This window comes from Lipotes vexillifer, unplaced genomic scaffold (genome assembly GCF_000442215.2).
Source record: "Lipotes vexillifer unplaced genomic scaffold, Lipotes_vexillifer_v1.1 scaffold705, whole genome shotgun sequence".
Taxonomy (NCBI): Eukaryota; Metazoa; Chordata; class Mammalia; order Artiodactyla; family Lipotidae; genus Lipotes; species Lipotes vexillifer.
Genome location: NW_006793209.1, coordinates 111,382 through 125,748, shown reverse-complemented (window position 1 = coordinate 125,748; position 14,367 = coordinate 111,382). Strand labels below are relative to the sequence as shown.

Below are 14,367 nucleotides of genomic sequence, written 5' to 3'. Positions count from 1 at the left end.
TCAGCAGGACAGATATCAAAGAAAAATAGATCTGAGGTTCTTCCGAAGAGAGAAATGGCCAAGGCTGGTGCTGACTGCGAGAACAACAATAGTGTTAAAGAGCTTGGTAGACAGGCCAGAGAGAAGCACCGTGATACAGAAACTGAACTAGTTATCAGCAAGGTTGTTTTTATTTTTATGTTATTTATTTATTTATTTGCTTGGTTTTTGGCTGCATTGGGTCTTCGTTGCTGCGCGTGGGCTTTCGCTAGCTGTGGTGAGCGGGGTCTACTCTTTGTTGCAGTGTGTGGGCTTCTCGTTGCGGTGGCTTCTCTTGTTGCAGAGCGTGGGCTCTAGGTGCGCGGGCTTCAGTAGTTGCGGTACGCGGGCTTCAGTAGTTGCAGCGCACGGGCTCTAGAGCACAGGTTCAGTAGTCGTGGCGCACAGGCTTAGCTGCTCCACGGCATATGGGATCTTCCCGGAACAGGGATCGAACCCGTGTCCCCTGCATTGCCAGGTGGATTCTTAACCACTGTGCCACCAGGGAAGGAGGATAATAAAAACTTACAGAGGGCTTACTATGTGCCAGGAACTGCTCAAACACTGTATATGCATTAAATCTTAATCCTTACCAAAGTCTATGAGGGGGGGGAACTATTGTTATCCCCATTTTACAGATGTGGCAACTGGAGGCCACAAGGTCCCATGGCAAGAACAGCAGAGCTGGATTTTGAGCCCAGGTAGTCCAGTTCCAGAGACTGTTCCCTTTACCACTGGTTTCAACTGCTTCTCCAGGAAAGGTTCCAAGATAGAACAGGCTTCAGGAATGTGACTCCAGGACATCAGGATTTCGCTAAGTTGGTTTCACGTGTGCGGAACGCGAGGGAATCTGAGAGGTTCTTCAGTGGCTTCCATGGACCTCCCAAGCAGGCTCCTGGACTCAGAGGATCCCAGCAGGCCGCTTTGGGAACGCATACCATTTGCTCCCAGTCTTAGAGTCAGATTATCCATTCCACAGCCAGGCCTGCTCCCTTGAAAATACCATCACACGCTAAAAGGAGTGAGCAGCCAGGACCCAACGGGAAGAGGAGGAATTCAGTGGATCAGGCTGTGACCCTGGGCCTCAACTGGAATTATTTCCCAAAAGGGCCTTTGTAGAGCCTGCTGATCAATGGCGTGGCCCACACTAAGAAACAATTTAAATTATCCCCGAGTCGTACAGCAGAGGCCTATTGTCAGTTTGAATTGCAGATCATATAAAATCCATTGCTTTTCCCATGGAAAACTAATGGGATATAGTTGTCTGTTAGCTATTCCTATGGGCCAAACTCCTACTGTTAATCCCTTTAATAATCTCCTAATTAATCTGTTTTCTTTTTTGCTTCCATATTTTAAGTGACTTTTTCAATTAGGAGCATACTAGGAAAAGACTCTAAATATTCCTGGTTTTAAAATAAGCAATTGGAAAACCTCATTTTCCAATTATGCTTTTCCTTTCTCACACCAACCTGATTCTGAAATTTTTTCTTAGCCAAAGCTGCATTTATTCTCTCCCACGTCGTGCAATGTAATGACCATGTAATTCCAATAGCTACGATCTGTTGTTCTGACAAGTACATATTAGTTATTCAGCATCTTTCCTCATCCTGTTAAGAATCAACATGGGTATTCTGCATTAGAATCTTTCATGGTCGCTTATTTTAATAAACTTAATTCAGCTTGAAACTCTTACTTGCTTCTAACCATCCTCCCTAAACTAAATTTTCCTGGAGTAGAGATTATTTTGGGAAGCAGAATGAAGTGCACAAATCCTATGTAAACTACGTCAGAATTCTGTTATTGTTTTTAAATAAGCGGATTCCAAACAATGCAAACCATAACAACATTAGAGATACAAAATCTAATAATCAGGGTAAGATTTTACACGTAGCGTAAAACATAAATCTGATCTTGCACTCCTCCTGCTTCAAAACTTTCAGTGGCAATGAAGTTCATAGCCCTTAACCTGACTCCCAAAGTTCTTTGTTATCTGGTTCTAGTCTACGTCTTCCCGTTTTATCTCTTATCATCCCCCCACTGCAACCCACACCCCCTTCTGTATTCCAGCCTTGAGAAACTTCAAGAAGGCCCCCAGATGGTACATTCTCCTAGCACGTCCTCTTCCTTTTGTCCTCATTTTGTATTCTCCCCCTCAACACACAAATACACACACACACACACACACACACACACTTTAGCCCTCACTCACTCCCTTGCCAAGTTCCTTCTCATCCTTCAGGTCTCAGTTTAAATATGTCACTTCTTCAGAGCCCTCCTTTGCCACCAGTCTCAATTCCGACCCCCTCCCACCATTCTCTCTCAGCCTCCTCCTCCAGCACAGGGACCACAATTTGTAATTATACATTTATTTGTGTCACTGTTTGGCTAATATCCGTCTTCACCACCTGACTGCAGGCTTCAGGCAGGGAGGCAGCAGATCTTGTGTTTACTCACCTTTAGTTAACTAGCACTTAGCACAAGACCTGGTAGACGGCAAGGTCTCAATAAATATTTGTTGAATGAAGGAAGGAATGAGACCCTAGTTCGGAAATAGACCAAGAACAATGGTGAGTGTGATCCAGACCACCTGTCATTTCTAAACCTGCTGCATCCCACCCGGGGTGGGCGGAGCCCCTGAGGGCTGCAATCTCCACATTAGACCCTGGTGTGGGACCATCTGCCTAGACTCCTCCAGGGCTCCCATTTTCCAGTTCTAGAAGATTCTTCACAAAGACTCTGGAATGGTGCCCTCCCACTCCATCCCACAGAAGCTGTGCCAGTCCCCTTCTCCAGGGGCTGGATCCTCACCTCTCTTATCTCTCGGAAACAGTGTTTAACCAAGGGAGGAAGAGTTAAAATAAAACAAACAAAAAAAAACAATCCTAGCAGCCACAGGAAGACTTTCCCAAGACATTTTCGTCTTGGACTAAAATTGGGAGACGCTATTTTTGACACTTCTGTTTTGTTTCACAATGATATACAAAGATGCTTTACATTTCTGCTCACTGCCCTCTCCTGTCGGGTTATGACAACTTGCTTTGATAATCAACAGCTTTTGTGCGATGATGTGTATCCTGACAGATCTTACGCCTTAACAAAAACTTCCTCACCAATTGTTTACTGTGTCAAATAATTATATTTTGACAGTAACTTTTCCTTTAGGATTTTAGAGTCCTATAGTATCCCTTACTAAAATTCTGCTGCCTGGAGCTTCCCAGGCTTTGAATCTGTATGCCTCATACATCTGTGCTGCAACACCCTTCAAAATATTGATGCTAGACTGAACTATGTTCCAGGGCTCTCTCCTCAAATATGGATACTTGCAGAAATGTCCTGTAGACTTGAAAATAATTTTAAATATAAGATATTTGAATAAGTATAATTAAGTACTGATTACTTTTATCATGTTTTGAAATGAAAAGCTACTCTAGAGGAGAAACAAAAAGCCAATCAAAACATAACTAAATCCGTAATCCTGCATTTACTGTAAAGAAAATGACATACAAATATCTTTTCTTTCTTTGGTAATGCTGACAACACTTCCCCAGTGCTTACTACGTGCCAGGCATTCTCTACACCTTGTGCCTGTATTAGCTCATCTAATCCTACAACAGCCTTTAGAGGAAAACACAATAATTATTTTCATTGTATAGATGAAAACACCAATATACAAGAAATTCAAGTAATTTGCTCGAAGTTACAAATGTAGGAAAAAGCAGAGCCAACTTATGTGCCCAGGCATCTGCCTCCAGAGCCTGTAAGCCTAACCACTCTTCTGACCCCCTTCCGACAGACAGGCCCAGGCAAATGATCTTTCTCCACTCCCAAATCCTCATATATATTCTGTTATGTTTTTTTTTTTCTTTTTCTTTTTCTTTTTTTTTTTTTTTTTTTTTTTTTTTTTTGTTTTGTGGTTCGCGGGCCTCTCACTGCTGTGGCCTCTCCCGTTGCGGAGCACAGACTCCGGACTCGCAGGCTTTTTTTTTTTTTTTTTTTTTTTTTTGCGGTACGTGGGCCTCTCACCGCTGTGGCCTCTCCCGTTCCAGAGCACAGGCTCCAGATGCGCAGGCTCAGCGGCCATGGCTCACGGGCCCAGCCGCTCCGCAGCATGTGGGATCCTCCCGGACCTGGGCACGAACCCGTGTCCCCTGTATCAGCAGGCGGACTCTCAACCACTGCGCCACCAGGGAAGCCCTCTATTATATTTTAAATTGTGTTAAGTAGCCTATTATTCTATGAAGGAGAATGCTAGATTTTTATCCTCCCTGGATTTTTAACTGTTGCTAATAAATAGGTTAGTACAGTGAGGTAATTGAGTCAGATAAACCTAGATTTAAAATCCAGCCCTACCACTTACCAATTATATAACCTTTGGAAAGTTTCTTCATCTTTCTGAGTACATTTGCTGTTTTGTAAAACAGGGATCATTACAGCTGTTATAAGGAGAAAATGAGATAACCATGTATAAATTGTCTGGTACATGGGTAATCAATAATATACCTCACTCCAAGTGTGTAAGTAAGAACAGTAGGAAATTGCATTAATTCTCATGGAAAAGAAGGCTCCATCAATAAATTACTAATTCGATGTTGTAAATCATGTTCCATTGGCTGAAAATAGTCTATGTAGTTCCTTAAGAGTCCCAGTTGTATCAAGAGATGACAGCATTAACCAAAAAAAACATATTTTTCTAGCCTCATTGAAATTTTTACCTGAAGCATTACATTAGAAGACTAATGATCAAATTGACAATTATATGAACGAGCAAAATATAATAGCCAAACTGGTAGAAGTGTGGATGTTTCACGAATTCCAACTCCATTCTATGGAACTTTGTTTTCCCAAATCCCCACATGAGGCCCTTTGTACATTTGTACACATAGGCCCATACGTGTACCCTGTATACATGAGCCTCTCTGGGTGTCATCTTCCAAGTGAACTGACTGTGTTTGAAGAGAGTCTGAATTGAGCTTGTCGGAGAGAAGCCTGGGGAGACTTATCCTCTATACAAGAAATGTCACTCTGTTCAATTCTCTTCCACCCCTGACGATGGGCAGTAGCCACGTCCCGTGACCACCTCCCACAATAGATGATAAGAATGTATTTGGACACCTGACATAAGGCAGCCAGTCCAGAGACTGGTCATACTCCTGTGCTCTAGGAGCTGGCCCAATCTGAATGTTTTCTTGGAGATTTTATTTTAGAAAATCCAGAGACTTGGGCAATTGTCAAGGGAGGACAGAAAGAGAAGTAAAATAAGACATGCCTGAAGCAGGTTGGTAGGGCTAGAGGGACCCTAGGACATCACAAAACAATGAGCAAAGTAAAGTTAGGATTAAAACTTTACCTTAAAAATCTGCAGACAGAAGTAGATGGAGAGAGAAAGAGATTTCTAGACTGCTTTGACTTGGATTTTTTTTTTTTACTTTTTATTTCGTATTGGAGTACAGTTGATTAACAATGTTGTGTTAGTTTCAGGTGTACAACAAAGTGGATTATTTTAAATTGTGGGTCCAGTTTGCCAGAATTTTAACAGTGGACCTTCCAGTACTTGACCCAAGATGTCTGTTTTCTCCCTTAGGATGCTGAATGAAACATCGACAATATGAACTTGAGCCTAAGGAGACATGCTGCCCTTGCCCATTGTTACAGAATAACTTTAGCAGAAACGTGACCAGTTCCTTCTGGGGTCCCCGGTGCCCGCCTCTGTGTCCTCCCTACAGAGGGTGGCACAGCCTCTCATGCTGCTAACACGGGTTGATGAGTGCAGAGCACCAGGCTGAGCCCAGGACCCCTGTCTGCCCTTCTCCGAGGCAGTGTAGGAGGCTGACATTTGGGAGGGAGCCTGCGCCACCACAAGTACAGCTGAAATGAGCAGGGGGCAGCGTGCGAACTCCAGATGTTTAGAATTAGGATGACTATAAACAAATTTGTTTGCCCAGATCCACCCAGCTTGCTTTTTAAAATTACTTTTATATTTGGTAAACAAACCCATATTCTCTTTTCTTGGGTGCAAATAAGACTAATTCTTTAGAGAATGACAATCCCCATACTGGTTAACACAGTTCATTATTCTTTCTCCAGAAATTGCATACTTCACATATCAACATGATTCTCTCAACTGGTAGTTTTGAAAACTTGGGATTTCAGTATAAACACCACCATTTGTGATTACTCTTCAAGACTGGTTTTAGGCACACCTGTCACCTAATTAATTTTTTTTTCACTTTGCCAACTTTAACATCCCGATGTTACTTTAGCTGTAAACGCTCTTCACTACCTCATATTGTGACATTTAATTTTATACAACTGTCACGGGATTGGGGCAGGGACATGGGCTGCAGCTTTCGTGTATTATAGCAAACTGCTCTGCTGCAGGTGATTATCTGAGTTCATGCCTGGAAATTTCACCTGTGCATCAGTTACTAAGAAACGTCTGCTCCTATTCTACCACCGCCTCTTCTTCAATCATTTGGTTTAGGGATGTCTTCAGCCAGCCTGGAGCACACATTTCAAGACCTTCTGATTACCTTCCCCGCTGCACAAATGTGTCACACAGTTATTCGCATTTTGTCATCACTCCAGCACAAACCAACGTTTAGCAAGTTCAAAGCTTCCTCTTGATAAGTCACAATAAATATGCTCCTCTGACGGCCTTCCACACTGCCTAGAAGGGTCCGACTTTACTCTCAGCAGTCACGTTTCCTTAGGGTCTTTTGTCACAGTTAGAATCCACTAAAAACAACAACATTTCAGGACGCTTCTCTGTTCAACAGGTCTGAGCAAGGCTGATAATCATCGAATGCCTGATTCACCCCTTGTATGTTCCAACATACGTGTGCACGCATGTGCACACACACAGATACACACCTTCGTGTATAAGGAATGACTGTGAAATGGTTGACAACAGAGTTGAAAGCTACTTATGACAGTCCTAAGACCAAAACTCTTTCTTCCAGGGCCGTTGTTCAAGAGAGAACTGCAAGTATCTTCACCCTCCAACACATTTAAAAACTCAACTCGAAATTAACGGGAGGAACAATTTGATCCAGCAAAAAACTGCAGCAGCAATGCTTGCCCAGCAGATGCAATTTATGTTTCCAGGAACCCCACTTCATCCAGTGGTGAGTACATTGCATCTCATGATGGGCTTGATGATTAAAGTGTTGGTACAGGCAAGGCCACGTTGACCTAAAATGGTGTCCCCCTACTTTGTCTCTTTGGCTACCATTAAAGCAAATAGCTTTGAGGCTAACTAGATGCTGAAAATAGGGTTTTTTAGATTATTTAAATGGAAAAACGCATGTAGAAACTGTAGGCAAAGACAATTCCTAATCAATATCTGGGAAATCTGTGTCACTCCAACTAGTGACAGCGACCTCCATATTTCTCACCAGTAACCTCCATATTTGAACCATCTTAGAAGGGCAGTAGTTCTACGTTCTCATTTAGAGTATGAATTGATGATCTATGCAAAGAAGAGATTCTGATGCCTAAAACATTATTAGCAATGCAACAGATAGATTATTTAGTTCAATGGTATCATTTTAAGGAAGGGGAAAATGAAACCACAGAAGTTAGTGGATTTACCCAATGTCCTGCAGCTAACCAGTCGTGGAGCTGAGCCTGGACCTCAGACATCTTGACCAGGGCGCTTTCTGCAGTCTGCTCCCGCTGGAGCCTGGCAGAGGCCTGAAGCAAGGCTGCCTGAGCCACCCACGCCTCCCGTCTCGGAGGCCTGCAAAGTGTGCAGGAGCTGAGGCAAGGCCCACAGGATTAAACGCCCAGGGAGTTCAGTACTGTGTCATATTTTCTCCCTGATTTCACAGTGTTTGAAAGTACTTTCTTAAAGGTCTGGAAATTGCTCTAGGAATGAGGCCCTGAGACAAAGGAGTGCACTTTTGGGCTTCAGTGGATTTCGTTTACACTCGTAAATTTTTTGTCAAAAACAAGCTAATTTTTTAAAAAACAAAGCCAGTGAAGTGAGTGAAATTTGCTCTTTTTTAAAAAAAAAAAGGTACATAAACAAGAGATGATTGTTTAAAAATCAGTCTTTATTGTATGAAAATTCTATGTCATTGAAAGATGCTAAATGAAAAGGGAGAGCTACCAGGGAGTTACACTTTCTTGTTGTGTGTCCGTGAGATGAGATGGGGAAGGTGGGGTTTGGTCCAAGAAGAGGGAAGAGAATCTGGGCAGGTTGTTGGCAATTCTGCTTGTCTCCGGGTTTCTGCCCAAGAATAGCGGCACAAAGTAGCCAGGAACCAGCTCTGCCCAGAGTAAAAAAAAAAAAAGTGCAGGTGCAGGGGACTCCAAGATAAATCAGCTACAGTCTTGTGGGTGTAGACAGACTCAAGGAAAAGGCAACATAAGATTCAGGCCCAGGGCATTATGATTTTGGATGAGGCAGGAAAGGCTGCTTGGAGGAAGTCCCAAATAAGTACATCCTAAAGGATGAGTAGGAGTTATCCTCCATGTAAGGACAACACAGGTAGAGTTCTGAACACATTTAACACAAAATACAGGCGTTTAAGTGGATCTACTTAAAACCATTCACATGTATAATTTATGGGTCTCTTTACTGATACACACGTATAAATTATTTTATTAAATTACCTAAATGCTAAAATAATTTAATTATACATATTAAATGGCATCTATGGGAATAAACTTAGAACCACCTAGGTCAACATTGCATTATATCGTTTTAATCATTCACTACTTATTTACTTAGAATTTGTACGGATTGACCCTGGTACCCAATAATGGCAATGTTAATAAGAAAATTCCATTCCTGTTATAAACTATTAGTTGAATTTTCTTTGAAAGTTATGTTTATGTATTGTCTCATATATTAATTAGAAGACAATAATCACAATTACTCTATGAAGAAGGAATATTACACTTAAGTATTTTAATAGAGGTTTTTAAATCGCAAGAAAAATTAGAACGAAAAATGTAATAAACTTAAAAATCATTAACTCTACAAACAAATGACTTCAGAGTCTCAGGAATGAATTAGTGACCTAATACAAGGTAGTAGGCCAAATAATGGCCCTCAAAGGTACCTGGAAATGTAAATGTCACCTTACAAGGAAATAGGGTCTTTGCGGATGTGATTAAGCTAGGCATCTTGAGATGGGGAAATTCTCCTGGATTAAATGCAATCACAAGCATCCTTATAAGAGAGGCAGAGGGAGAGTTGACACACATATGGAAGAGGAGAAAGGCAATGTGCCCGTACAGGCAGAGACTGGAGTGATGTGGCCACTAACCAAGGGATGCCAGCAGCCACCAGAAAATGGTAGAGACAAAGAATGGATTCATCCCTAGAGCTTCCAGAGGGAATATGATCTTGCCAAAGCCTTGACTTTGGCCCAGTGAAACTGATTTCAGACTTACGGCCTCCAGAAAGAATGAAAGAATAAATGCATGTTGTTTAAGCCACCAGGTTTGTGGGAATTTGTTAGACCAGACACGGGAAATTAATACACGCAGAAATTGCTTAAGACAAAGAAATTGATAAACATAAAGTAGCCAGTATCCCTCCATTTTTAGGCTTCCTTCTTAGGTAAACTTCTCTAAAGAGCTATGCATATTTTTTCCACTCCCTTTATCTCCCATCTCCCCTGAACCCATCTGCTGAAATCTCTCACCAGTGACCTCCATGTTGCTAAACCAATGGGCACTTCTGCTTTTATTGTACTCTTTCCACCTCTTAGTAACATGCAATCAATCTCTCCTTCGAGGAGTACCCCTCGCTCTCTGATCGTTCCTTCCTCTTCTGACTCCATTGCCCATTCTTTTCCTCTATTATATGTTGAGGCTGCTATACACTGATGTTCCCAGTGCTGGACCGCTCTCTCATTTACCCTCTCCTTCATGGTCTCATCCATTTCTGCGGCTCTGAATCATCTACAGGCTGAGAACTCCCAAATGCACGTTCCCAGTCCAAACCTCTCCTCTGAGTCCCAGGTTCAGGTATCCAGCTTCCTACTGGACTCACTTCAAATTTCTCACAGGAACTTGACATGTTCAAGACCCATTTTTTTATTCTACTACACTTCCATCTCAGTATGTGCAACCAGCAGTTTCAAACCAAAACCAAGCAGATTCTCTCACACCCAGTTCATCAGAAAATCCTGTCGTATGTGCCTTCAAGTCCAGCTACTTCTCCCAGCACCCTCGTCCGAGCCGCCAAGCATTTCAAAATACTTTATAAGCTGTTCCCTCCTAACCTCTCAAGTTCCACTCCTGCTTTATTCCAAGGTATCCTGCACACAGCAACCGGCATAAAGTTGCCTTTAAACACATAAAGGCATCATATCACTCCCTTTCTTACAACCCTTCGCCTTCCCATTGCACTGGAGACAAAGCCTAAACATGTAACCTTGACTTTATCTGTAGTGTCATCTGTGATCATGTCCCTTCCCAGCTCACCAACTCATTCTGGGCCACTCTTCCTTTATCCACTGAGACCAAACCAAACTTTCAGTTCTGTGAACACACAAGGCCTTTGCTTTTGCTGGAAGTGTCCTACTACTCTTCACGTTTTAACTTCATCTTATTCGTAAGGACTCCCAACTCTATCCCCTGTGACCCACCACCAATCTCTGTCATTACCAGTGAGGCCTCCTCATTTCTGCTTATCCATAAAAATGAATTGTCATTTTATTTCTTTGTCCTTCCCCATTAGGGTTTAAGTTCCATAAATGTAGACACAGTGTTCTGGCACCATGTCTGTACCACCAATGAATATTTACTGAATGAATGAAAATGCAAACTATTCTTTCCTCTTCTGTCTCAAATTCATTACATTTCAAAAGTCTCATTCACCTTATTCCTCCTAGCAGTTTTTCTTTCTCCAATTCCTAACAGAGTGTAACAGCAATTCCTCCTTCCCTTCCCTTCCCTTCCCAGCACACTGCCCCCAACCCCTCACCTCCCACACAACCTTCCCACGTACACTCAAGATAAAGCAGCAGGTGGGTAGCCTTTAGTAGGACAGGGATTCAAGAGCCTATGCAATCCAGTCCTTGGGGGTAAGGTCTAGTGTTGAGTATTCTGTGCTCCAGAGATGCTTCCGGGAGTAAAGGCAGAAGGCTTAAGAGATGCCATGTTTTAGGCCTTTCAGTTTGAGTGCCAAATACCTGCCCTTTGAAGTCAGAGCTTTCTAAATGTATGAGCTCTCACGCTCTTGTTTCTAAACGTCAATTGACTACATTTTAGAGCCATAAAATACCTCAGGCCACTTAGTCATTCCTCCCCAGCCCTGATCCTTCCTCGCCACTACAAAATATCAAAGAGCATGTGTGCACATGTGAGTGTGTGATCTCTGAACCCAGACCTACTGCTGTAAGGAACTGAGAAGGAAGAGTGGAGAGTGAGAAACACAGGCAGGTGGGGTGAAGTCCAGAGCGGAGACGGCAAGACCGGCATTTCGGACATGATTTTCTTCCAGAAGACCCTCTGCAGCTCTTGTCCTCTGGCCTCTCTCAGTGCAGTTAGTGCAGAGAGATGAGGAGGACCAAATGGATCTCATCTCAGACCACCTGGCAGCAGCCCTCCTGCGGGAACCACAGGGCCGCTTCTCCCAAGCCCTAGCTCGTGGCCTTCCAGGAGCAGAGTAACCTGCCCTTCTCTTAGCTACCAACTCAGACTCAAGTTCAGACATCAGCCTCAACTCCACCTGGAGACTTTAATTTGAATCCAGGATCTGAGACCCACTTTTCCAGGCAGCTGTTCAGAGCAGCCCTAACCTCCTGCCTGCGGGAGGCCCTGGCTGACTGTGGGACACGGCTCCCCGCCGATGCTCACTCTGTACGCTTATGTCTGTAAGGGCAACTCGTGTTTTTGTTCCCTCTTCTGTTTTAAGAAATTACCAACGAAATCTAATAAGTGCAGAGGAGTAAAAACAGCCCCAGACTGGGAGCCAGGGGTCCTGGGTAGTTTGCCTTGACTCTGCCTCGGCAGCGCTGACCTTGGGGAATCCATGTGGTCTCTACTCTAAATTGCTTTCACCTGAAGACTGTGCAGTTCTCGCTGCCACGCTTGCTTCTCGCGGGTATTGAGAAGATTAAAGAAGACACAGCGTGTGAGAATGCTTTGAAAACAGCCGAACCTTTCACAGATGTAAGGTATTACTGTCAATGATGATGATGATAATAATAATAATATAGTGCCCATCTCTGAAAATTACCATAACTGTATTTTTTTTACTATTCAACTTCAACAAAAAACACTCTAGATAAAAAAAGAGAAAATATCTAATTGAATCTATCTTCATAAAGCCTATGAACTTTTAACTTTCACATGAAAGAAAATACATACTTTCCCAACCTATATTTCAAAATAAAGAAGATATTTGCTATCATTTAGTAAGATTTTATACCTCTATTATTATATTGCTATCCTGACTACATTCCTGTTGTAGAATCAATGGACAATTTGGGGGAAAAAAAACCTTTATTAATACTGATTTTTACACTACTAATGATAGCTGCTATTTCTTGCGTTCCAACCATGCAAAGTATCATAAGACAGAACTAGCACCTTGCTCAGCCCAAGTCTTTAAGCTAAGTAGTTTTACTTCCCTTCTGCAGATGAGAAAACTAAAGTTCAGAGAGGTTGATCTCCTGCCCAGGGTAAAGATTAATAACTGGCCGAGCTCAGGATTTTGAATTCCTGTCTCCCTTTGTCTAATATTTGTGTTTTTACTTTTAAATAATACTCTCTGTGACCTATATTACAGCTAACATCAATAAAACGAACTGCAACATTCCTTTTCGACCATTAAATTAGATGAACAAAGAACAAAATTTGGCTAATGGCGAGAGATTTGTTGATATCCAAAAAGGTTTTGGGAAATGGGTTTTGAGGTTCTGACAGCCCATTGACAGTCAAGGTACAACCTGAATGTGTGTCCCTACACTGACCCGGGCTTCAAATTATCTAAAAGGGAGGGAGGTTGGGAATTTGCTCCAACAGAAAGTCAAAAATGGAGATGTGGGGAGGGCTCTAATTTCTAAATGTTTACTTCAATCATTAGCCTCTAGATTAAATTACACTACTCGTACTGATTTTTCCTAATATTTATTTTCACTCCTCACCTATGACAGTTGTCCCCAAACTGGGCTGCACATCAGATCATGTAGTAAGTATTTTTAAATGCAAATCTCAAGGACCCTGCCCAGACATATTGAGTCAGAATTTGTGATATCTCTATTTATGAAATTCCCCTCAGGCATTTCTGATATAGCTGGTTCTTTGAATCACTGATCTGTTGTGATTTATGACCTTTCAGAATTGATTTTCTTAAATCCTAACATTATAGAGCCCCTCTACCATTTAAATCACTTGGCTTCTTTTCAACAGTACTAAATTATAGAAGCTACAGTTACTGAAAACCACAACGTTCTATAATTATGACTCAAATGGGTTGAAAATGGAAAACATTCATGTATAAAACTCTGTAGAAAGTCAAGGAAGAAAAAAAATCCTAACTGCCGTCAATTTCCCGTGTTAAGACCTCATGAAGCAACTTTCCCCCAAAGTGAATTTTATGTCAGAGCCATAAAGATCTAAGAGCCCCTCGTGAGAGTACAGCAGCAAGCCCTCTAAGACCATTAGAATCACCTCTTCCATCCCTCCCCCGACCAGCCACTTCAGTGAAGCCTTTCAGCCTCTCCAAGAACTCCCCGCACAAACTATCAATAATTCACTGCTTTCTAACATCATCGTTTGTAAAAGATATTTTTCCATTATTGCTGTCAACAAAAAACGTAATACACACAGATTATTATTTTTCCCATATGTTCAACAACTCAGAGCTATAAATAGACAACAAGAATGTTACCCACAATGTACAGAGAAGTGGCATGACATGGCCAACCACATAGTTCAGTAGGAGAAAACTGCATTAACATGTGATTGCAAATACCTAAAATATCCTAAAAATAAATAGGGTAAAAGTCATCCAATAACTAAAAACAAACAAAACAAACAAAAACTATTCAGATCCAATTCAGTGCAAAGTTTATTCTAAGAAAAATCTTTAGCATCTTAAATTTTTAACATCAGCTCTTTGAAAGTGAAGCAAAAGTTTGCTGTTCTCGTAAATGTACATTTTTAACATAGGCTCTTTAAAAGTGAAGCCAATTCCCTGGTGGTGCAGTGGTTGGGAGTCTGCCTGCCGATGCGGGGGACGCGGGTTCGTGCCCCGGTCCGGGAGGATCCCTCGTGCCTCGGAGCGGCTGGGCCCGTGAGCCGTGGCCGCTGAGCCTGCGTGTCCGGAGCCTGTGCTCCGCAACGGGAGAGGCCACAACAGTGAGAGGCCCGCGTACCGCAAAA

The 14,367-nt window shown here is 42.3% G+C and overlaps 1 protein-coding gene across 4 annotated transcripts in view; it reads left to right on the top strand.

Moving 5' to 3' along the window:
• The window catches only part of MBNL2 (muscleblind like splicing regulator 2), a 154,207-nt gene that overhangs the window by 92,019 nt on the left and 47,821 nt on the right, over window positions 1-14,367 (top strand). For all 4 annotated transcript variants that reach the window (XM_007466270.1, XM_007466269.1, XM_007466267.1 and 1 more), the window contains exon 3: window positions 6,978-7,142. In XM_007466270.1, coding sequence (XP_007466332.1) covers window positions 6,978-7,142 — 165 coding nt within the window. The remainder of the gene's footprint in view (window positions 1-6,977; window positions 7,143-14,367) is intronic.